The 23,413-nt window shown below is 37.5% G+C and overlaps 1 protein-coding gene across 3 annotated transcripts in view; it reads right to left on the bottom strand.

Moving 5' to 3' along the window:
* Positions 1-371: 371 nt before the first annotated feature.
* The window catches only part of ABCD3 (ATP binding cassette subfamily D member 3), a 73,518-nt gene continuing 50,476 nt past the window's right edge, over positions 372-23,413 (bottom strand). For all 3 annotated transcript variants that reach the window (XM_046645600.1, XM_046645599.1, XM_046645601.1), the window contains 13 exons: positions 22,488-22,557; positions 22,301-22,398; positions 22,100-22,191; positions 20,194-20,285; positions 20,037-20,109; positions 19,845-19,908; positions 14,139-14,216; positions 13,968-14,033; positions 13,781-13,870; positions 13,204-13,323; positions 7,227-7,331; positions 3,816-3,872; positions 372-1,824 (listed from right to left, as the gene is read on the bottom strand). In XM_046645600.1, the coding sequence (XP_046501556.1) occupies positions 1,747-1,824; positions 3,816-3,872; positions 7,227-7,331; positions 13,204-13,323; positions 13,781-13,870; positions 13,968-14,033; positions 14,139-14,216; positions 19,845-19,908; positions 20,037-20,109; positions 20,194-20,285; positions 22,100-22,191; positions 22,301-22,398; positions 22,488-22,557 (1,083 nt within the window). In that variant the 3' untranslated portion in view covers positions 372-1,746. The remainder of the gene's footprint in view (positions 1,825-3,815; positions 3,873-7,226; positions 7,332-13,203; positions 13,324-13,780; positions 13,871-13,967; positions 14,034-14,138; positions 14,217-19,844; positions 19,909-20,036; positions 20,110-20,193; positions 20,286-22,099; positions 22,192-22,300; positions 22,399-22,487; positions 22,558-23,413) is intronic.

Here is a 23,413-nt window from a genome sequence, read left to right as displayed (position 1 = left end):
GGAGGCAGCCAGCAGACTTCTATTAGCAGGGTGAGGGTAACTCAGGTTAGGACACTTTCAGAAATCTGAGAATATGACAATCTCCAACTTTCCCGCCATTAAATCTTTCCCAGGACTGATGATATCTTTTAAAGTCTCTGGCTATTTGGTAGCATTTGCGAGGTACACTGAAGGTTTTGTCCGGCTTTTCTAAAAGAGAAATTCATTCTGTTAAAGCTACATTTGACAAAAATTTTTAAAAAAGAGACTCTGGGTGCTCAAAGGGCTTTCTGAATGTTTAGTTTTCTGTTTTTCAAGTCAGGTCTGTACGAACTAGGTATGAACTACCCAGTATTTAGATACCAAAATAAAAGGAACAAGCAAAGATTGTATAGGATATCTGATTTTTTTTTTAATCTGAACAGAAAATAAGTAAGTATACAAGTTTGCTAAAAGGAAGTGGTAAAAATTGAATGTTACATATTGTGGAATCAGTACACCAAGTTTTACTTTGGCAGCCAGTGATTCTTACAGTTAATTCTGCAAAAAAAAACAAAATCGCTTATGCAGAAACTACAATATAAAATGCCCCTTTCTGAACCCCAGTTTGACAAAACTGATTTCATATCTAACATTGATAATTCAGTTTCAGTTCTCCCTGTGCAAATAATAGTCATTAATGGTGGTTTGGTGAGATGAAATCGATTTCTCTTAGGATAGTTCAACATAATAACCCAAATATAAAAAAGATTCACAGAGACAAACCAGTGCCTAGGAAACATAATTATTATGTGCATAATAACTTTAGAACATATTTTTTAAACATGAGATCATGGTCAAAGATAGGGCTAACATTGCATACTCAGTGCATTACTCATGTAGTGCATTCTATGGCTCATCAGGAGTTCAACACCATGTAACCATCACACTTCCAATGAATGGGCTTCTGACATACAGAAATCCAACCAATTCTTTAAAAATCTAACAATCTTGTAAGACCTTGACTTGACATGCGAGGACTCTGTTTTAACACCCCAATCACTGGAGAGATCAGGTGTGAAACGTAGTAAGCACCCCTTATAAGCAAGACAGCACATACACTTTTGTGACATCACCACAAAGAACCCTCGGAACAAATCAATACTGCAGATTGAGTGGGGCACATTTATTAGTTAGCCAAAGAAAATTCAAATGGCTTTACTGGAGTCAAACGTACCCCAAGACATATACAAGGAATGAGTATAACTGTGGCAGCTAAAGAAATCTGTCACTGTGTAATAAATGCTATTATGCAATTATGTTGTACATCTTGATAATACACTATGATTCGTTTGTTTCCCACTATCATGGGATGAAAGAAAATGAAATTCAAGACTATGTCGTTAGAACAGGACAAGTGATGACCCTAGTTTTAAATAGGGTTCTTCACTGAAGGAAAAGATAGAGCCATAAAAGTCAAATTAGATGACTTCAAATGGTTAACATCCCAGGATGAATCAGGTTACACTGATTTAAGCCCAAGTTAATTTAGGCAGGTTTTTAACCACAAGAATAAGGACATTCTTAGTACATATTAATAATTAAACAACATATACACAATTAGCAATATTCTATGTAATATTAAATGTTTTAACAACTTGTTCTCAATTATTTTATAGCTAGTTCATTTGTTGCTTTGTTTAAAAAAAACAAGCTAACTTTATTTTACAACGTATTCCTAAGTGTACTCCGTCATTATTTCATTGAAGAGGGTCCAGTTCTCCGATCCTAAGAGCCAAACTCAACCGTATCTTCTGTTATCTGTTTGAATTCATAATTCCCTCTGCCGTCCATATGCAGGTAGTACTATGGGAAAGAAGTCGGGACAAAATAAATAAGAGAATTTCCTTTTTGTAAGGAATTTATGTAGAAGTTTTTATACAAGAAAATGATCAGAAATAATTATTTTAAGTCACTAAAACCTTCAAAAGTTTATACTCAGAAATGCATACAGTTCTCCAAGGTAAAACTAAATGAAGAAGTCTGCTCTTTTTAAAAAGTCACAATATAACTGCTTAGAGTGGACAGAGTACTTCCCTTTATGAGAACTAACATATGAGCCTTCCTCATCATTTTAAAGAAACCAAATCTCTGTGCATTCTACAAATGAGAATGCTTCTAGGACTCCGCCACCAAGGCTGATGTACCAGCAGGTAGAACTGCGCGAAGCGGAAGCCTGTCAACAGGGCGGCCTTGAACATATTTCCTTTAGCTGGTTTCCCAGATCAGCTCGGAACCTCTAACTTAAGGCTTTTTGTCTGTCTGGATTTTGATTTAGCACTGGAGGACAAGAGCTATGTAGTGTGCGGATTTATCCCGTCCCGTGACGGCACTTAGGACAGTAGTTACGAAGCCTCTGTTTCATTTAGCGGTGATTTATTTAGAGAGACTTTGGTTTTTCCGTCTTCTACACTGTTACTTCTTAGCTATTCTGGCCTCTGTCCCTGCAGTTCTTCCTGTGACCCCCTCCTTCACCTCACTGGCCTGATGGTTATCTTGTTCTGCCTACACTGCCCGAAGGGGAGAGAGGTAAGAAGCGAGTCCTCTCGCTGTCCCATGGCTGGAATGCTCGTAAACTTCTGACAAACACTAAGGCTTGGATGTATTTTAAACTGCTTTGATTTCTAGTTACGCAATTTCTCATCCAATTCATGAGAAACAGACAAATTATAATATGCCATAAGACAATAAAAACTCTTTAAAAGTCACACAGCTATACAGAACATCCTTACACTTTACTATGCACTCTCATCAGGCCATCTTTGATCCTCACGGTAATCTGAGACAGGTGGGCAAGGATCAATAATTGTTATTATACAAAGGAAGGAACTGAGGCTGGGAACAGTGGTGCTGGAACCCAGGTTTACTGACTTCAAATCCCACGTTCTTCATATTATCACTTGTACACTATCATTTAAACTGTAAGTTTCTTGAGGGTAAAGACAGTATCCTGGATCCCCTGTGACACTTAGCCCAGGACTTGGCAAAAAAGATGCACAATCAGGTTCAATCAGGTGTGTACTTTATGGGACACAATGCCCTCACCATTGTTCCAATTTTTCTCAAATCCTTTCTTTTATCCAAAATTTCTCTACCACTTAGGGGAAAAAAACGGAAGGAAGAAAAGAGGGAAGGGGAAAGAAAACAAAAAGGAATTACGCTGGGCTTACTTTTCGGGTTTGCTCATTTAACGTTAAGAGTTGAAAAGACTAGCCGAACATGACACTGCAGGAACGCCGGAGTGAAGACAACACCCAGGCCGGGTCAAGCCTCACAGCCACGTCTCTGCAAACCGCAGGGCCCAGTGAGTGAATGCTACGCTGTTACCGCGCAAGGAGAAACGCAGCTGACACTGTTCAGTTTCCCCTCGCAGTCCTGACCTCCACTGAAAAGGTCCCTAAACTTTTTGCCACCTAATCCTTTTTAAGCCTCTTTCCCCTATCTGTCAATATTGGATGATAAGAAAAAGTTTACCTAGCCACGGTTCTGATAAGACTATGCAAATTTTAGTTAATTATTATTCAATTGTCATTTATAAAACTAGAGAATCACTAATTGGTTCTCTAATATCTCTCATATATAACTAGGGATTGTTTATATATATTATAGCTTTCAAAACAACTACAATAATATTTAAGAAAATCCTACTTTATTTTTATAAAACTGAAATAGAATCACCTTTTTGCCTTAAAGCATATATTTATAGGGGAATATACACGAAGAACCATAATCACCTCAATTCACATATTTAAATAAAATAAACTTTCACTGTACCATTCAATGTAAGAAATACAAACCTCATGATGCTTCCAAAGAGACTTTCTGTGGGACACAGTGAAGAGGGTGATGCCGACCTAACAGAGAAATGAGTACGGTTTATGTGAATTAACGCAGAGCCGCAAATTAAACCAGTCTATCTATTTTAAGCTGTTAAGATGACTGTCTTTGTAGCTATTGTTAAAAATCAATGTCAAAGAGAAAATATTATACCTGATGCCGTGTTCAAGGTAATGAAAAGGACAGGCCATCAATCACATAATAAAGACTAAAAGGTATCAATAAGTCTTTAAGAAAAAAACAAAGCAAAACTAACAGGTACTAGCATAAAGTGTATTATTTTGTTTGGGGCAGAAAATACATAGCCTAGCACATCTTCTATTTTACTGTGAAAATTATATGAAAAGAGTATAAGGATGGTAGAAATAGCAAAAGGTCAAAAATCAGGAAAATTAAGTCAACATAGCACTGTCTACAGTCAATCTGTTTTTCAAACACAGGGTTATAATCCTTTACTGGAAACCTGGCTTTGGAATGTGCTTTGGAATTCAGATTTTGGAAAAGTAGTATTTACCACTCCCAGGGGTGCTGGGGTAAAATTCTGTAATTAAACACATGAACGTTTCTGCAGCAACACGTATGGACATTGACACTAAGTGAGACAAATCAATGACTTTAAAGATCCTTTGTTAGTTCAGGCCAGGTACAGCTACCCAGCGAGTCTGCTAACAAATGAACGAAAAATCTTTCTATTTTAAAAGCTTACTGGTTTTAGATTGTGAATAAGTGTTTATAGATGGGTACTTCAGATTGAAAAAAAAATACTAATTGATAATAACTCTAGTTGCTCTGGATCAGGGGTTCTCAACTGGGGGTGGGGGGGGGTGGTGATTTCATCCCTTGGACATTTGGCAACATCTGGAGACACTTCTTTTTTTTTTTTCTACTGAGGAAGACTGACGCTGAGCTAACATCTGTGTCCATCTTCCTCTATTTTATATGTGGGACGCCCGCCACAGCATGGCTTGATAAGCAGTGTGTAGGTCTGCACCCAGGATCCAAACCTGTGAATCCCAGGCTGACTAAGCAGAGCGTGTGAACTTAACCACTACGCCACTGGGCCAGCCCCTGGAGACATTTTTGATGGTCACAACTCAGAGTGCTACTGGCACTGAAGGGGCAGAGGTCAGAGATGCTGCCAAACATCCCACAATGCAGAGGACAGCCCTCTGCAACTAAGAATTGTCCAGCCCAAGACGTCAACAGTGACAAGACTGAGAAACCCTGCTCTAGATCACTGTTTCTCAAAATGAATCTCTCGAGGCTGACAGATACATGCTAGGGTATCCAGGAAATTTCCATCGTGAGTTCTAAATTTTATTTTCATTTTGATAATTTAAAAAAAATTAGCCTAAGTACAGTCTGAATCCTTCCTACCATGAGATTTCAGTGCCCAAGTTTGTGTTTATACTTCTGGTACCAAGTGATAACTTATGATATCACTTAAAACTTCTAATGTGTCGTAAGTTTGGCTGCCATGTGGAAATGTTCTCAAATTGGTTGGTAATTGCATGACAAAATAAGTATATTATTAGTTGTTAATAAAACATATATTTCAATGGTACAGCCCTTATCTGATTTTTGAAAGCTTACTTCATATATTATTTCTCTTTTAATGATTCTACAATAATTGGAGGAGATTTCGACCTAATGAAGGCATTCTTTATAACAGAATTACTTACGTCAAAATACATAAGCAAAATACAAAATGTAAGATTTGGACCTTGGATTATATTTTTCCATAATTAAAATCCCAAGCCAGTGGTTTACTTTCAGCAAAAGAGTGTCATAGGTCTCTTTGATGATGCAACTTTGAAATAGTGTTTTGTCTGTACTTAATTTATAAATTTATATTGGTTTTAGAGTTGTAAATGAGATCTAAGTTTAAGGAGTTCATTCCTCATTACAGTTTATACATATTCCAGTGCTATTATAGTAATATAATTTAATTTATCAACTGGGGGGCCCCATAAGAATTTTCTTCTTTCAAATGGACTCTATGCTTTACAGGAGATTTACAGGCTGTAGCGAGATCCAAGAGGAGACTGCATGGTCAAATTACCAGCGAGGAGCCTCCAAACGCCTGATCAAACAGGGACCCCACAGTGTATGTGAGAGAACTTCACAAACACCTCCGATAGCCAGAACTCTGAGAATCTCTATGGACAAATGCACTAAGAATTACAAATGATCAAAACTGACTCAAGGATAGAAAGCAAACTACTAAAGAAATAACACCAGTAGTTCAAATCTTCCTACAAAAATGAACGAAGCAAATTTATTCTTTCATCATTATGCCAATGCTTCTCAAACTTGAACGTCATCTGAATCCCCTGGGAATTCTGTTAAAATGCAGACTCTGATTTAGTAGGGCCTGAAATCCTGCATTTCTAACACACTCCCAGCTGATGCTGATGCTGCTGATCCGTGACCACACTGTGAGGAGCAGGAATCCATACTGTATATAGGCAACATGACCTTTTCTATTTACTGTAAACTCCCAAAGGACACTCACAAAATGCTGAAGATTCCTGTACTTCATTTACTTACTTAAAACTGTAAAACAGTTAGGATACACTTATCTTGTTCTCAAAATTCAACAAGAGTAGAGATGGTGGTGATAATTCCTCACAGAAAAAAAAATAACTGAGACTACTGAATAATTACTTAAAGAATGGAACCAAGGAAGACAGCCTCAGAAAGACTACTAAAAGCAGCTTTGGTAAAATATTGCCTGGGTGAGAGAAAAAAATGGATAAATTAAAATTGCCAAATGATTATTGTTGAGTTTTCTTGATTAGAAAAACAAATGAGGGGCTGGCCCCATGGCATAGTGGTTAAGTTTGGCAGACTCTGCTTCAGTGGCCAGGGTTCTGGGGTTTGGATCCCAGGTGCATACCTACACCACTCATCAGCCATGCTGCGGCGGCCACCCACAGATAAAGTGGAGGAAGACTGACATGGATGTTAGCTCAGGGCTAATCTTCTTCAAGCAAAAAAAAGAGGAAGGTGGCAACAGATATTCGCTCAGGGCTAATCTTCCTTATTAGGTAAAGTTAATGGTATAAATTAAGAAAATATCAATTTATTAACTCTGAGTATAGGCAATGAGGTAAAACGGAAATAAATTTAAATATATTATTTGTTTCATATCTAAGACATGGCCAAAGAGAATTATATACAGAATTCATTTACAACTCTTTCTTTTACTCCTATCTATTAATTATCAGTTTAAAATTTTTATAAAAGTGAGATATCATCCTTTGATAGTAATTTTGTTACTTAATATCTTAGAATATTCTCTTTGGTTGGACACAAAGCAAATGAGGAAGGGGGACATGGACCCTCAACTGAGACTCTGTCCCACTTACCTTCCGGCAATGGCTGTAAATGTAGCCTTCCACGTCCACACTAACTGCACTTGTGCACTCATCCAAAATGGCAAACTGGGGTTTATGATAAAACAATCTTGCCATCTGAACAATAAAAAGAAATACTGGGTGACCACATGAAGAAATTAATAAGCTAAAATAGATTTACTTTAAATTAAATATGCATTTAGCCTTATAAAGCAAGTATGAAAACTATTCTAACTCAAAAAATCTACTTCCCAGAAATAGAAACAATATAAATAAACCTAATTGTTTTTACTGTCTTCCTGAACAAAGGGTAAAATGTAGCATGAGAAATATTGTTAAGAGTAAAACAAAGTTTTAAGACTGATATGAGATGAAGTTGAGTTTTAAACTAACACTAAAGAAAGTCCTTAAACAAGATTAAAGGGCACATATTTTAATCAAATCTTAGCATTCAGACTATAGATAGCTCAGGGGCAAAAATGTGTCTATTTTAAAACATTCTATTACTAAGTAATGACAATTAATATTAAGTTGCCAATTAATATTCCCACCAATAATTTCTGGGTGCACCTGTTTTATATCCCTGTGGTCAATGCCGGGTGTGCTCATTTTTTAAAGCCTTTGCTAATTTGACAAGTAAAAATTAACATCAAGATTGTTATAACTTACATTTCTTTGCTTAGCAGGACTGCTACACATTTTCTCATGTTTATTTTCCATACGTCTTACATTTTCTGGGAATTCTTTATTTTGATCCTTTGTCTAACAGATATTCCAATTTGTCATCTCTCCCTAACAATGATTTCCATGTCACAAGACCAACATGGACACTCTTCCAGCCTTACCCAATTCATCTTCTCTGCAACACTCAACTCAGATGACCACTCCCTCCTTCTTGAGAAAGTGGCAGTGAAACCATGATCTTAAGTTTCCTCCCACTTCTTAGGCTGCTTTCTCAGTTCCTTTTCCAGCATTTTCTCTTCCAGTTGACCACCAAATGTTGGGGTTCCTCAGGGCTAATTCCTAGGCCCTCTTCTCTTTTTCCTATATTGTATCTCTCTGAGTGACCTCATCAAATCTCACCATTTCAAATATTTACATTTGCAAACTCCCAATATATATCTCTTGCCTATACTTCTCTTCTAATTTCCACAACGATATATAAAAATTCCTATTTGATCTTTCTACCTGTGTAACTCACGGGACTTTCAGACTTTGAAAATCTAAAACTCAAACAGATTTTCTAGATTTTTCCCCTTAAAATCCATTCATCCATTTCTCCCCAATCTTAAATATTTCAGAAAATGACGCTATCAAACAGCTGCTCAAGCTAGAAAGCCATGAGTCTTCACGATCTTTCCCTTCTCCTCCCTTTCACCCCTATCCCCTCATTTTTAGTCCATTCAAATGAGTCCTGTGGACTTTACAGTCCACTCCCTTTCCCCACCTCCACAATCATGCCCTGAGCCCAGAACACAATCATTTCCTGCCTGGATGATGACAAGCAGCTTCCTACTTCCTCTTTTGCTCCTCTCCAATCCATTCTCCATGTAACTGGAGAGGATCTTTCAGAAATATAAATCAGAGAACTTCACTCTTCAGCTTACAACCCTTCAATAACTTCCCATTTCACTTAGAATAAACATCAGACTTCTCACCTGTATAATCTTATTCGTTCCTACTCACTCTCTAACCTCAGCACTCTAGCCAACATTGCCTCCTCTCAATTACCGGGACACAAGGTGTGTCAGGTCTTCGAGGCTTAGCATAAACGCCTTACTCTACTTCCTGCATCTTTCAAATTTCTCTTAACATAAGCTCCTCACACAAACCTGCCCTGACCTCCCCCTCAATCCAGGTGGGTCCCTCTGTAACACCCCTGCAGCACTGCATATATCGTGAACTGTTTGTTGTCTGTTCCTTTGTTTACCTCCCTAGGCTATAACATTCACAATAAGCAGACTCCATTTTAATCACTACTGTGCACCCAACACTTGACTATAGGAAACATTCAAATATTTGATAAACGAATGACAAACATATAAACAGCTTTCTTGAGGTTTATAACTTTGTATAAGGTGAGGAAGGAGAAGCAGCAAGTATAGACTATCACGAAGCTAGCTGTATGGAGAATGAAAGGTACACACTATAGGGGACCTTTGGTTAAGGCAGAGTTTGCTTTTAGATCAGAGAGACCGGAAAATGTCTTTCTGAAAGAGAAGGACTAGAAGAGATTAAACAGAGGTGTGTGTGTGTAACTGAAGGAAGGGGATGTGATAAAGTCAGAGGAGAGATGGTCCAAAACCACAGATGGAGACATTTAGCCTCTCTCAAGAGGAAGGATGCCATATCCTCCACAGATAGTGGACATAGGGAGGTAAGGACAGCCCAGCGCAAAGTCAGTCAGAGGCGTGGATACCTGAAGGCATTCCTCCGCGTCTCCCATAGAACCTTTTGCCTACCTTCACCACCACACTTACCACATTATATGGGAATTTTCTCGTCATGGCTCTCTCTCCCACTATGCTGCTACTTGATACCACACTACGAGAAGACTGCACAGTGAGGAGGTATGTGAACACTGCAGTTATACTGCTGCCTGAGTTGGAAAGCCACCCCCTATCACGCACCACTAGCTTTAAATATTACTAGCTGTCTTCGGTTGGCAAGCTACTTAACTGCACTACGGTTCAATTTCCTCTGTAAAACAGGGCATTCACACTTCTTATCTCACAGGACTGTTGTCAGAATTAAAGAGATAACCCCTGTAAAGCGCTCAGCATATTGCCTATCATCTATTAAACACGCAATAAAAATTAGCTGTCATGTAACTGAAATAACAGCTTCTCTTTTTTTAAGAAGTAGGAGGTGAGTTATTCTGCTGAGAGTGTGGAGTAGGTGATGGGATGGAAAGCCTGAGTTTGGTAGTTTTTAAATGATTATCATGAAAAATGAGAGAGAGGGGCAAAAATAAGTAAAATGATTGCCAAGCCATGCTGTGAGCCCCTGAAGATTGGAAACCAAGAAAGTAGGGTGGCATCAACCCACAGCATTCTGATTTTTCCAGCTGTGCTCAGAAGCCTATGTACAGAAATGCCAAGGTGAAAAACTGCTCTTGGCTTGGGGTATAGGTTACATGAGGAAACAAACAGCGGAAAAGAAAGTTAAAGGGAAGGGACCATGGCTCATTCCTTTAAGAAAGACCTCCTGCGTACTAGGCCCCAAGCAGGCCCTCGAAGATTAAGTCTGTACTGCACAGGAAAGAAGGCAGAGCCAGAAGGGGACTGATCAACTGTCAGGAAGGGAGGGGTGAACATTCAAGAGATCTCAGTGAGTTTGAAGAAGGGGGATAGCCACCAATTAGGTAAAAGAAAAAGAATTACAAAAATGAATTTTAAAAACCTCAAAATTTTATGACAACGCTATCTCTGGTAAGGGGGTTTTGGTCCTTCTTTATACTTTTATAAATATTCCAACTTTTCTAGGATACATTCTTTCTCATAATTCAAAATAAGAAAACCTATTACTAAACAAGAATAGTGGAGTGGGAAAGATAACCGTCGGTCAGAGAAAGAAGACATCCCAACTGATGACAATAGGTGGGGCAACCCTGAGTGATGATGCCTGGGCCCAAATGGGTGCGATGGAGGGAAACATCCCTTGAGACTTCCAAGCACAATGAGAGGAGACCTGGATAGACAGCACACCTGCACACTGACGGCTGTTCAATGCACTGGTCAAGAGCAGGAGTTCTGCTGTCAGTCCACCTGCCCTTGAATCTCAGCAGCTGTGGCATTAGTAAGCTGCTCAGGCTCTCCACGTCTTTTCCTGGTCTGTACCTTACCTCACAGGGCTGTTCCGAGTTTAATTAAATGGGATCTGCCATTCAAACCAATCTTTCCCTCATCATTACCCCAGTGCACCTTCTTAGTAGCTGTCCCTGAAGGCTGCCTTGTCTACAGTTAGCTGAGAATGTCTGGTACTCCTAAGTGGATCATAAGGGCAGGCACCTAGCTCAGCACCTCGCACAGAGTAGATTCTGACCTGATACTGAACTCTGTGGAAAGCATAATTAAGTTTTTCACTGTTAAAACAACGGAATAATCATCTTATCTCCCAGCACTTATGCTTTTAGAAATGTGTTCACCAGACCTCCCTTTACTCAGTAGTATTATTCCATTCCCTCAATTCAAATCCTGACTCTCCTTACCCACAAGTTCCTTTGGTTCATGTGTTTTACACTAACCTTCACTCTTACGGATTCACTGTTTTAGGTGGATAAACCTTTCAAGTCTGTCCTTTATAATTTATAAACTTTCATAATTTATGAAAATGTCTTCTCTTCCCTCAACTTTTTACTTTGAAAATTTTCAATCTTACAAAAAACTGAAAGAACAGTAAATGAACACACGCATACTCTTCACTCAACTTCACTGATGTTGTTATTTTTGTTGCATGAGGCTTCTCTCTCCCCTTGAATCCTCTGAAAGTAGCAAAACAGCATGCTCTCTTTTAACCTTCACACTCAATTCCCCAAACACCGGCCTGTCAGTGGCTCGCTACGCAGCAGCGTCCTGGGTGAGCTTCCTCTAGTTCCCAAACGACTCTAGCACAGTTCATCTGGTTTTACAGGATTCCTTCCCCTGCTCCCTTATTCTTCCAAGATATCCTCTCAGTTCTCTAGGCACATCCTTGAATTTCTTATCTTAAATAAAAACTGTGCCCTCTGTACCTTTATACCACACACACAGGATTCCTTAGACAAGCACATTTATTTTTCTTTCTGAGTTTCCTTTGTGCCCATTTGTGAATCTTGACTTTTCCTCCCATTTTCTTTGAGTCATAGTATAGGAATTTAAATCTGTTCTCCTGACTTGCAGTTATTTCTATAGTCATCTCCTAAATTGACTCCAGAAATGCCCAATCACTTCAAATTGTCACTTGCTCAGCCCAAATTCTATTTTGAGTATGGCTGACATATCTCTTTTGTTTATTATGCATTCTTAACACCAGATTAATCTCATTTCACAGCACTAGCCAGACAAATCACAATATTAGGTTGCTATTAAGTTCATATAGAACGGGTATGATTTGGGGGAAAAACCAACATGCAAAATCAGGGAAAAGGAGGCAATAAAAAGGCAGAATATAACTTGAACATAATGACTAAGCAATGTTGCAAACAGTCATTTCCTTTGCTGTCTTTCCTCGGCTACAGTTTTCTCTAATTTCCACCAGGTTAAGACTCTGGAAAGAAAAATTCCTCTGCATCTGCTCAAACTATGGTATGCATAGCTAAAAAATGACTCTTTGAAAATTATCCCTCTTAACAGAGTATCACTCTTAATATGTAGTATTTAGTAGTCATGTTTGATTAGGGATAACTTTAGTCAATCATAAAATTAAAATAGTTCCTTTCAAATGCTTCTTTATACTAGGAAAATTTTAAAATTCTAAATAACTTCAGGTAGTAGACACTGAGCCCTAAAGGATACATATAATGGCAGAAGGAAAGAGCAAGAACAGAGTAAAGAATAAAATGATAATAACATTAGAGTTGATCATCTCTAATACCTTTAGCTACTTCAGAGAGAACAATCTGAGTAAGAGAAAGAAACGTCTATAGGGAAAAGATACTGGAGAGATCTTGTAACCCAGCCAGGAATACCACATATCCCAGGATCACCATGCTACAAAGTTTCCCTAAGGTTTAGAAAAAAGTATTAACGGTACATAATTGGATCTGCAGCTTTTCCATTCACAGGAAAATCTGTGAATTTTTCAAATTCCAAACTTACATGCAAGTTATACATTTTTAAGCACTTTTATTATCATTTAAAATAATCCATACTACAACAACTGCTGAATAAAAAGACTGAAATACACCTGTGTGCCTTGATTAATCAAGTTGAGTCAAAAATGCTGGACTCTAAGAGCGGCTTTATACAACTGGTCTCATTGCTGTGCAACGTCTTCAGAGTATACTTACCGCCATTCTTTGTTTTTCTCCCCCACTGAGAACATCCATCCAATCCTGAACACTGTCCCAGCCTCCTTCACGTTCCAGGATGTGACCCAACTGGACATTATCTAGGTATTCCTTCAGTACCTTTCAACAAAACGATTACAGATGAAATCAAGCTTACTATAAACCAACATTCTCTCTCTTGCTTTATATTTTAAACTAGAATCACTATAATTCTATTGCCAACATCACTTAAAAAGGCTCATTTCACAAAAGAATGTGGCACAAAGGTAGACCTGAACCCTTTACGTTCTATCTATACTAACTTTGACAAAATATATCCAGTAGCTTAAAGAGAATAAAACTATTGTACATAATTAAAGGATGAGGGCAATGAGAAAACAAACAATAGAAGACAAGGTCAAACACTCAACAAGTCACAGTTAAGCAAAGTGGTTAACATACTACTTCATCTTGGAAAGCTATAATTAAGGACAAGGCTTTGGACGGCTTTACAGGTTAGGATAAACTACCTGGCACTTAAAGCACTTATCTGATTAAGATAAAGAAGCTGAAACAGAGTATTTCAGTAGGTCCTTACAAGGTCGGATATCCCCTTCCTTTTCTGATCTTCTCTTCCATCTGGATATATCACCTGGTCTCGAAGTGTTCCAAGGGTCATATAAGGTCTCTAGTAGTGGTACAGCAAAAATTACTAGAAGTGAATTCTTAGAAAATAAATAGAAAGATCTTTAAATCAAAGATTACAAAATAACTCAAAGTCTTACCTGAGGAACATAAAATAACTTTCCTCTCTCAGGCTTAGTTAGACATCCTCCAAAAAGAGGCCATAACTGTAAAAGGCAGCGGGGGAGGGGAGGAGCAGTTGTAAATTTCACTATGTGGTAGATTACACAGCAAAATAAGAGGGCAAAATTTTGAGGCCGATTTGCACTTACTTCACCAAGAACACGGAAAAGTGAACTCTTCCCACAGCCATTTGGACCACAAATTAGAACGTTGGCCCCAGACTGAACCTGAAAGAAAACCAGTCTCTGAATTAATCACATAGAGTGAACATATACTCAATAAACACTTTCTTGAAGTCAGATCTTTGCTAATGATAAACTTTCTATTTTGTCTATAAATGTGATTATTAGGTAGAAGCAGTGGAGGGTATGATTGAAGGGAGCTTTTACTTTTGTTTACTTTCAAATTCTACTCAGTTACCTTTTTTGTAATTTAAAAATCATTATTGATTGATATCATCAACTTAATCTCAATCAGAATACAAACAGCTAAAGTGTAAAAGTGGAGAATTCCTGAAAACAATAAATATGTGTACAGTCTTTTTGTCAAAAAATGGAATTGTACTATATATGTTCTACATTTGTTATTATTTAACAATCTATCAGAAATATTCTTCCTGGTCAGTATATTCAGATTCCTTTTTTTTAATGCCTGCAGTGTATTCCATAGTAAGGATACACCATAACTTATTTAAATACTCCCTTTTTGTTGAATATTGGGGTCAGTGGCATTTTGTTTTGCTCCTTTAGATAATATTACAATGAACCTCTGAGTGAGTGAGCAAATTTATACACTAGAGAGAAATGTCTTTATAGAAGAAACTGGAGTGAAGGAATTAGAAGTGTTGGATCAAGGTATATATGCATTAGAAATATTTACAAGTGCCACACAACTGCTCTGCAACAACGTAAAGTTAAATGAGAAAACGTAGAGTGAATAAGTTCTAAGCTTATGGTCTTAAATAAGTGTTAACCCCGTGAAGAATCAGAAAACCCGGGTTACAATTATAGCTCACAACATTACACAGCAATGAATCCAAGTAGGAAGGAAGACGACAGAGATGTGTTACCCCAGCTGTAGAACCGGCCTTTCACAAAGCTTTTAAACTGCTGAGCCTTAGGTTCCTGTTATTTAATTCAATGAATATTTACTGAACGCTCAAAGTCAGGCTCTGTTCTAGGCAATGGAATACATTAATGAACAAAAGAGACAAAAAAAAACCCCAAAACAAAAAAATCCAAACCCTGCCCTTACCTGTTTACATTCTGGTGAGAGAGACATACAATAAAAAATATGCATAATAAATGAGTAAATTAAATAGCACGTTAGGAAATAAGTGCTATGGAGAAAAACTAGAGCAGGGTAAGGAAACTTGGGAGTGGGTGGAGGAGGCTGCATTTCTAAGGCGGTCAGGCCAGGCCTCATTGAAAATGACAACTGGACAAAACTTTGAAAGATGGTGTGAATTAGAAGTTTATCTGGAGGAGCCTTGTTCCAGCCTCAACTCTTACCCACAAAAAGCTGGGGCAAAGGCAATGAAGCAAGAATGTACCCGTCCTATTCAAAAAACAAAAAAGAGGCTGATTTGGCTGGAGAAAAATGAGTAGGAAGGAAGAGTAGTAGGAAATGAGCTCAGAGGGCTAAGAGATGGGGATAGGGTAGTGGCAGGCAAACCCCAAGGGCACTGTAAGCTCCTAAAAGGACTCTGGCTTTTGTTCTGATGAAATGGAGAGCCATCAGCATTACTCACAACAGCCAACAGGTGGAAGCGAAACAAGAGGATGAATGAATACACAAAATGTGGCATACACATACAATGGAATATTATTCAGCTTTAAAAAGGAATGAGATTATGATAATCGCTATCACATGGATGAATCCTGAAAAGATTATGTTAAGTGAAATAAGCCAGACACAAAAGGATGAATATTGTATGATTCCACTTATATGAGGTAACTAGAATACTCACAGTCATAGAGACAGAAAGGAGAACAGAGGTTAGCAGGGGCTGGGGGAGAGGGGAATGAGAAGTTATAGTTTAATGGATACAGAGTTTCTGTTTGTTGAAATGAAAAAGTTCTGGAGACGGTTAGTGGTGACAGTTGTACAACACTGTAAATGTACTTAACGTCACTGAATTGTACACTAAAAATAGTTAAAAGGATAAATTTTTGTTATGTACATTTCACCACAATAAAAAAAATTTAATGGTTGAAAGGGTAAATTTTAGGTTATGTTTTACAATAAAAAGAGGAATGAGCTTTGAAAAAAATGTTGAGAATTTCTAGCCTTCCACATAGTTATCTACAATAAAATACATCTTATGCATATCAGTGTTAGAGAATGAGCTATTCTGAATGACTTTGCCAGATGAATGAACTGTCTCTTTTTCTGAAAAGTTATTTTAAAGAATCATTTTGATGGACTTCTTTCAAAGCAATCACCTATTTCCTTTTCCTGTAAAATTGAATATAATGAGTATTCCTGATAATGCTAGGTTATTACATATAATAGTTTTACTCTACTATAATAGTGATGTCCTTAAGGGCTCCTAAAGTTCAGAAAGCTGTTAATTAAATGGTTCCCTACTATGCTTGGAGTAATGACAGCCACATACATTTTTTTCTGTCCTTAACTGATTATGGCAGTTTTCACTGGTATCCAATATTTCTGCACATTATTTGTTGCAATAAGCCAGGAAACCCAAAAACCAAGTTTATAATAATGTGTAAAAATAACAACTAGACTTACGGACATTCCTAGGTACTCTCTTACACTCAAATATCTTAGATTCAGCATTAACTTTTATTTACTCCATGGCTTTTGCTAATGTTGGACAAAACTTGCAATTATGACATTAGGCATGGTGAGCCAGTGATAATTTTTCTATATTTAAGACTTATAAAAATGTTTTTTTCCCCCTGTGTTGAATTAAGCCTAAAAGACAAGGGTAACTTCCAATAAAAATTAAGTTCTTAATAACACTGTACTACTGAGGCTCCTGGATTGGTTTAATGGGGCAATGAATGCCTTGAACCACCATATTTTTACCAATTAAAATATTCCCCCAGAAACAACATTTATTGATAAATCCTACTTCATATGAATTTACCAGAATAAATCATCAAAAATCCTACAGATAAATATGCCTTAAGAGATTATATAAAAGTATGCTGTTTATGAAGATTTGTAGGCTTCTTTCAACACTATAAACATGTCTTACTAAAAAGGTAAAAATCTGAATAAGCTATAAAGTACTATTTTAATGCCCACATGACAACCTACAAGTTGTTATCTCTTCCGGTGTTCAGTCTATAGATAGATAAATACGCCTGTGCTGGGGGAGTTCATAAAAGAATAAGGTATAAAATCTCGTTTTCCAAAGAAGCTCACATTACTTGGCTATTATGTAACCGAAAAGATAAAGTAGTCATTAAGTAGGATACATTTATTTTTAGTGGCCAAGTCTATTTTATTATGCCTCTTTCCAAGAGAAAGGAATCCTTATTTTCAAGTGAGCCAGATGGGTAGAAATTAATCAGAGGTTACAAAGAACCAAGGGATGTTTACTGAATAAAGGAAGGCTATGTTAAGAAAAACGTAAGAAATAAAATAAAGGAGAAAGAGCCAAGTCTAATTTAAAATACCTTAAGTCAGAAAGAGACAGAAGAGAAATTCATTACAGTAGACCAGGAGGACAGAAATCAAAGACACAGCTCCCAGTGGAGGGGAAAACAAAACAAGAACCATACGACAGACAAGAGGTGGGACAGAACATGGTCACAAAGTAAAAAACTTAAACAAGTAGGTGTGTCACTGGGGACTCAAGTATGACTTTCCAAATGAGAAAAAAAAAGAGCAAAAAAGGGGCCAGCCCGGTGGCATAGTGGTTAAGTTCACATGCTCTGCTTTGGCAGCCTAGGGTTCACGGGTTCGGATCCCGGGCATGTACCTATTCACCACTCATTGGGCCATGCTGTGGTGGCTTCCCACATACAAAATAGAGGAAGACTAGGACAGCCAATCTTCCTCACCAAAATAAAAAGCAAAACAGTAAAGGCCTTTCTGAAATTGTGAAAGTGAAGTTACAGAGACTGGCCAGAGTATACTAAATCCAAACATAAAGGCTTTAAAGGGAAGGACTTTTGGACTAAAAGGAAAGCAACAGCTTAGTGTGGTAACCTTATGACAGAGAGAGTAATATCACAGACCATCAGCATGATCTTATCCACTCCACATATCTGTACACAGATCCCAAATCCCTTCTCATTAGGCTTAAGCCATGTGAACATCTGTATTGTTGGTGAATCTATTTCTGCATAAAGACAGTGAGAGAAGGTGGGAGAAAGGGCCAAGAGGATTCTTCAATGGAGAAATCTCATGGCCCTTTTACCCTTGGGTTGTGGCAATAAAGGGGCTACTAGAAATCTAACAAAGATGAGGTTCTGAGCTCTGGTTTATCCCTGAAATTAAGCCTGATGGGTGGCTAGTGACTGTGTCAAGGGAACACACCAACCTGACTGGAGAACGCAGAGCCAAATGAGAAAACATTTCTGTAATACTTGCAGTCGTTCAATATTTACCAACTATATTTACATCTTCTCTACTTCCTCTTGTTTCCTGGCTTTAATAAATATGATAATATACAATATTCACTGTTGAATAAGTTCAAAGTACTCTGCATAACTAACATTTTTAATTTTTATAGTTCCTAAGAAAAAGTGGAGATGTACTTAATATACATTACTAAGAGTAGAAAAATTGAAAACTGACCTAAGATGAGAACAATTTAAAAACAAATACAATAATTACAGTCTCTATTTTATAAACTATCACACAACATTCCTTCAACAAAAGCAGTTGAAAAGAATCCCAGCATCCAACGCAAATTACAGAAGGTCACAGACATAAGCACAGGGAGAAGAACTCTGGGGCTGTGCTATCCAATACAGCAGCTGCTAGTCATATGTGGCTATTTAAGATCAAATTTATTAAAATTAAATAAAATTTAAATTCAGTTCCTCAGTTGCACTAGCCACATTTCAAGTGTTCGATATTCACATGTGGCCCTTATATCAGACAGCACAGATACAGAGCATGTCCATTATCAGACAAAGTTCTATGGGACAGTGCTGTTCTGGAGAAATGATATCCGGAACTGGGAGATAGCCTGCATGACATGAATTTCTTACTAATCTTTAAGAATTTCAGATCCGAACTATTCATAAAGTCACAACAGATGTATAACCTAAATAGTAACCCTCAGGTTTGTGAGATTCTTAAAACTCATACAAAAATACTCAACCTGTGCTTTCTCTTTTTAATTTGGCCTGTCATATTCCCATCTGCGTGACAGACTATACTGAGTCAGCGCCACTCTTCACCTGGCATGAGATGATACCTGTTTTGGATAAGTGGCTATCTGCACTGATCCTGTGCTGCTGTCTCACTGTTTTCATTTGTAATAAGAAACTCTATATTTTGTTTTTATAGGTGTAGATCCTCTTGCAGTCAAAACAATACCAAACCATAATTTTTAAAAATTTAAACAGACTAAAATTATATTTGTATGTTTAAACATTCACTCTACATTAGAGATTCCAATTAATTGTGTCTTCTGTGGCTTTCATGAGATGGACTTTATTTGCAAAAGACTTTTTGATAGTAATATTTGAAACTTTAAAGTCCTGTCAGCTAAGAAAAACAGATTTCTCAGTGTTTCAAAAACTCTTTTTAAAGCAATTCTGTGGATTCAGAGACTAAGTGAAACCTTAAAATTATTTAAAATATTCAGACATTTTTCATTTCACATTTTGAAGATGATTTAGCTTTTATACAATCATTTAAAAACTTACTTCAAAATTAAGGTCTCGGATCAAGATATCTCCATTTGGCGTTGCTAAAGGAACATGATCAAATCTACAGAGGAAAGTAATAAAAAGAGAATAATTTTACATTAAACACTAAGTAAATGGAGCTGAAAGAGAAAGGCTACTATGTAGTTTAACAAATGTTTATGGTGCTAAAGAACCTTTTCCTGTACGTACTTTATAATATTATCAGCAATAATGATTTTTCCAACACCGGGTATCAAAGGAATGGCTTCTGCTCCATCAGCACCTTAAATGGTATGAAATAAGTATTAAAGCATCATATTATGCCAACAAACACTTATGTTATGTGACCTAGTACACTCATATTTACCCTTTTCCTGTTGTGAAACCATTGTGCGTTCATATTTGCCATGATTTAAATCCTTTAGTACTTGCATTAATTCTGCAATCCGAGCAGTAAAACTGAAATTTAAAAAGAAAAAAAAGCCACAATCAAAACTCAAAAGGCTATCATATTTTATTTTTGTTATTTGAGATAACTGACACATTGTGTAAGTTCATATCTTTTATTTTATATGAACTTAACTGAAGTTTCTAAAATTATAATTTAGCTTAAATGAAATAACCTAAAAGAAGTCTCATCAACCTAAAGTATGAGTGATGGCATGCGTGTTCCATGACTGTTTCAGTAGGAGGACAGGGACATGGGGATAAAAGAGAAGAGGCTTCAGAGGATCCCCACCTCCACAGATACTTACGTCATTAACAGCTATGTCAACCAGCCTGTTTGCTGCTATAATTTTAAGGAAGTTTCTAGTGGATACTACAAAAGGACTAGTGCTGGAGCACTCCTTCACCCCAGGAAGTATGGCCCCTGAGCTCCTGCTGGAGTGGCCTACAAACCCACGTGTAAAGTCGGCCTTTCTACCTGAGGAAGGCGTTTATTACATGCTTGCCAAATGCATGCTACCTCCCTGCAAACATGGAGGAACGGGAAAGATTCCTCCTTCCTACTCTGAAGAGGGGAAAAGATGAAGTGTTCTTCATACTAGTTGGAAATCACTGTGGCAGTAGAGAGAAATGAAAATTCATGACAAGAGGTTGAGGAGTAGAAGAATGGCATGATGGTCAAAGAGAAAGCACTCTGCGTCAGAGAAGCAAACAGGATTTTTCTGTGAATAACAAGCAGAAACCTCCTAAAGGAGCAAAGCTGTAAAGGCATGAGAAAGGTTACTGAAAAGCAGGACGAGCATCAGCATTCTCAAGAGGAAGAGACTCCTCATGGTAGCTACCACTACTTCTATCTTCCATGAGACCTTAACCACAGGAGAAGAGGAGGAGGAATAAAGAAGAGGAAATGTGCAATGAATCACAGGCCTGGGAAAGATCTCGTCATCCAATTTCTTTGGATGACCTGAAACTTACAGTGCTTTTTCAAGTTATAAGACCTTTATATTACAGCTTGAAATACTGAAATATTTAATCCCATTTTATGGTCTAAGAACAATTTTACTAGATAATATGACCACACTTACACCTGCACCTACAGACACCACAAGGTAACTTTTCACTTTCTCCGTTAAAATCAACTTCATCTTTATCTTTTGCTAGGTTTCTAGTATCAAAGATCTAAGAAAAAAATATATGGTGGGGGACAAACAAGTTCAAATGAGAAAATTCCATTCACTAACTTAATTTTCTGTGAATTAAGAAAAGACTGCCATGATTTAACATTTCCCAACATATCTAATACCAGCGTCCGTGGAGCAGACAGCTTGAGAACCACTAACTTAGTTTAAGGCTCAAAACAGCTATCTTAAGGAAACATGAAAAGTTCCCTATCAGAGAAAAACTTTCCTTCATTTTCTATCAAAACCAGCTTCTAAGAGTAGGAAATAGGGCTTCAGTTGCCCCTTATCTTAACCTCAACTGGGCACAATCATTAAGGATAACCCAATTTAAAAATTATCCTCTGTATGGGGCTGGATGGGTGGCATAGTGGTTAAGTTCACACGTTCCACTTTGGCAGTTCAGATCCCAGGCACAGACCTAAGCACCACTTATCAAGCCACGCTGTGGCAGGCATCCCACATATAAAATAGAGGAAGACAGGCATGGGCATGGATGTTAGCTCAGGGCCAATCTTCCCTAGGCAAAAAAAAAAAAAAGAGAGAGAGAGAGAGAAGGATTGGTGTTGGATGTTAGCTCAGGGCTAATCTTCCTCAAAAAAATAAAATCAATCTCTGTAATTGCTCATTATTACCAATCTTACCTACCCAGCCAGTCTAGTCATTTCACGACCAGCCAAAACTATTCGACCCAAAGCTTGAGACATTCGCAAAAGCATTCTTCCACTTTGGTAGTAATCCTAAATAGAAATAAATATCGGTTTTCATTTACATTTCTAAGAGTAAAAACTAGGTTTTCTTTACTTTTATATTTAAATTTTCCATTTGTTATTATTACTACTGCTTTACCTCCAGAAGTTCTGAATGTGTACTCTTGACATGTCGAGGGTGAGCCAAATCTAGGAAAGGACGACTGACGACCAAGTAACCAACTACAGTGGCAAGATCTGAAACAGAACAGTTAAGACTTAAAATAGTCCAAGTTCTCTACGTTCCCACAGATCCCACCCCTCCAGCTCTTTTAAAGCATACTTACATTTGGCAATTATGTTATCAATGAAGCCCATAGAAAACCGAAACAAAATGAAATTATGTAGGTGCTCCACCTGGCAGAAAGCAAAAACAAAAAATAGGTATTTTCTATGCATTAAAAAAAATTGAATCTACCATGAAGATAAAAGAAATATAAATATAAAAGAATATAATTTATTCAACAAATATTTACTGAATGCCTATGATTTTTGATTATATTATACACCATATTTTCTGGAGCACAACGCTGAGCAAGTGCCAAACACTTGATGAAACCATTTTTATGCAAACAGAATGGGAATTACATGAAGAACGTTAATGTGGTGTCCTTTGCATGTAATAGTACAATGATGTTGTATTCACAATACTATCAGATACACATATGCTAAAACGGATCAATAATCAAAACAAAGAGAACAGAACAATGAGCAAATTTAGGTGCAATACTAGCTGTCTGGATTGGCACTCAGTGCTGGGCTGTAGTTGGAAATATCTGGTCTGAGCTTTCTCCAAGATTTATATTCCTCTCTTAACGAAGTGCTGATATAAACCTATGCTGCACAGCTTGAGTCTGTAGCTTTAATCTGAGCATGTATAATCTCAAAATTACAAGTCTAAAAATGTTTTTTATTCTGCATTTTAGTGCTCTCAAATTTTCCATCTATCAGATAATTCAAGGCCCTGCATGATCTGGCACTGGGCTCCATCTTAAACCTCCTCTGCTTCTACTTTGCTCGTCCTCACTGAGCTCCAGAAATACTGGTTCCTCAAACATGCTCCTGCCTTAAGGCTTTGCTCTTGCTGTTCTCTCTAGCAGGAACACCGTCTTCCTAGATATTCAGACTTCGTAAAATGTAAAAATCTCACTCCCTCACTTCATGTGGGATTCTGATAAACGCCACCTCCTCAAGAAAGACCCTCTTCCCATCC

This window comes from Equus quagga, chromosome 18 (genome assembly GCF_021613505.1).
Source record: "Equus quagga isolate Etosha38 chromosome 18, UCLA_HA_Equagga_1.0, whole genome shotgun sequence".
NCBI classification, from domain to species: Eukaryota; Metazoa; Chordata; class Mammalia; order Perissodactyla; family Equidae; genus Equus; species Equus quagga.
This window is presented reverse-complemented; position numbering and strand designations above follow the sequence as displayed.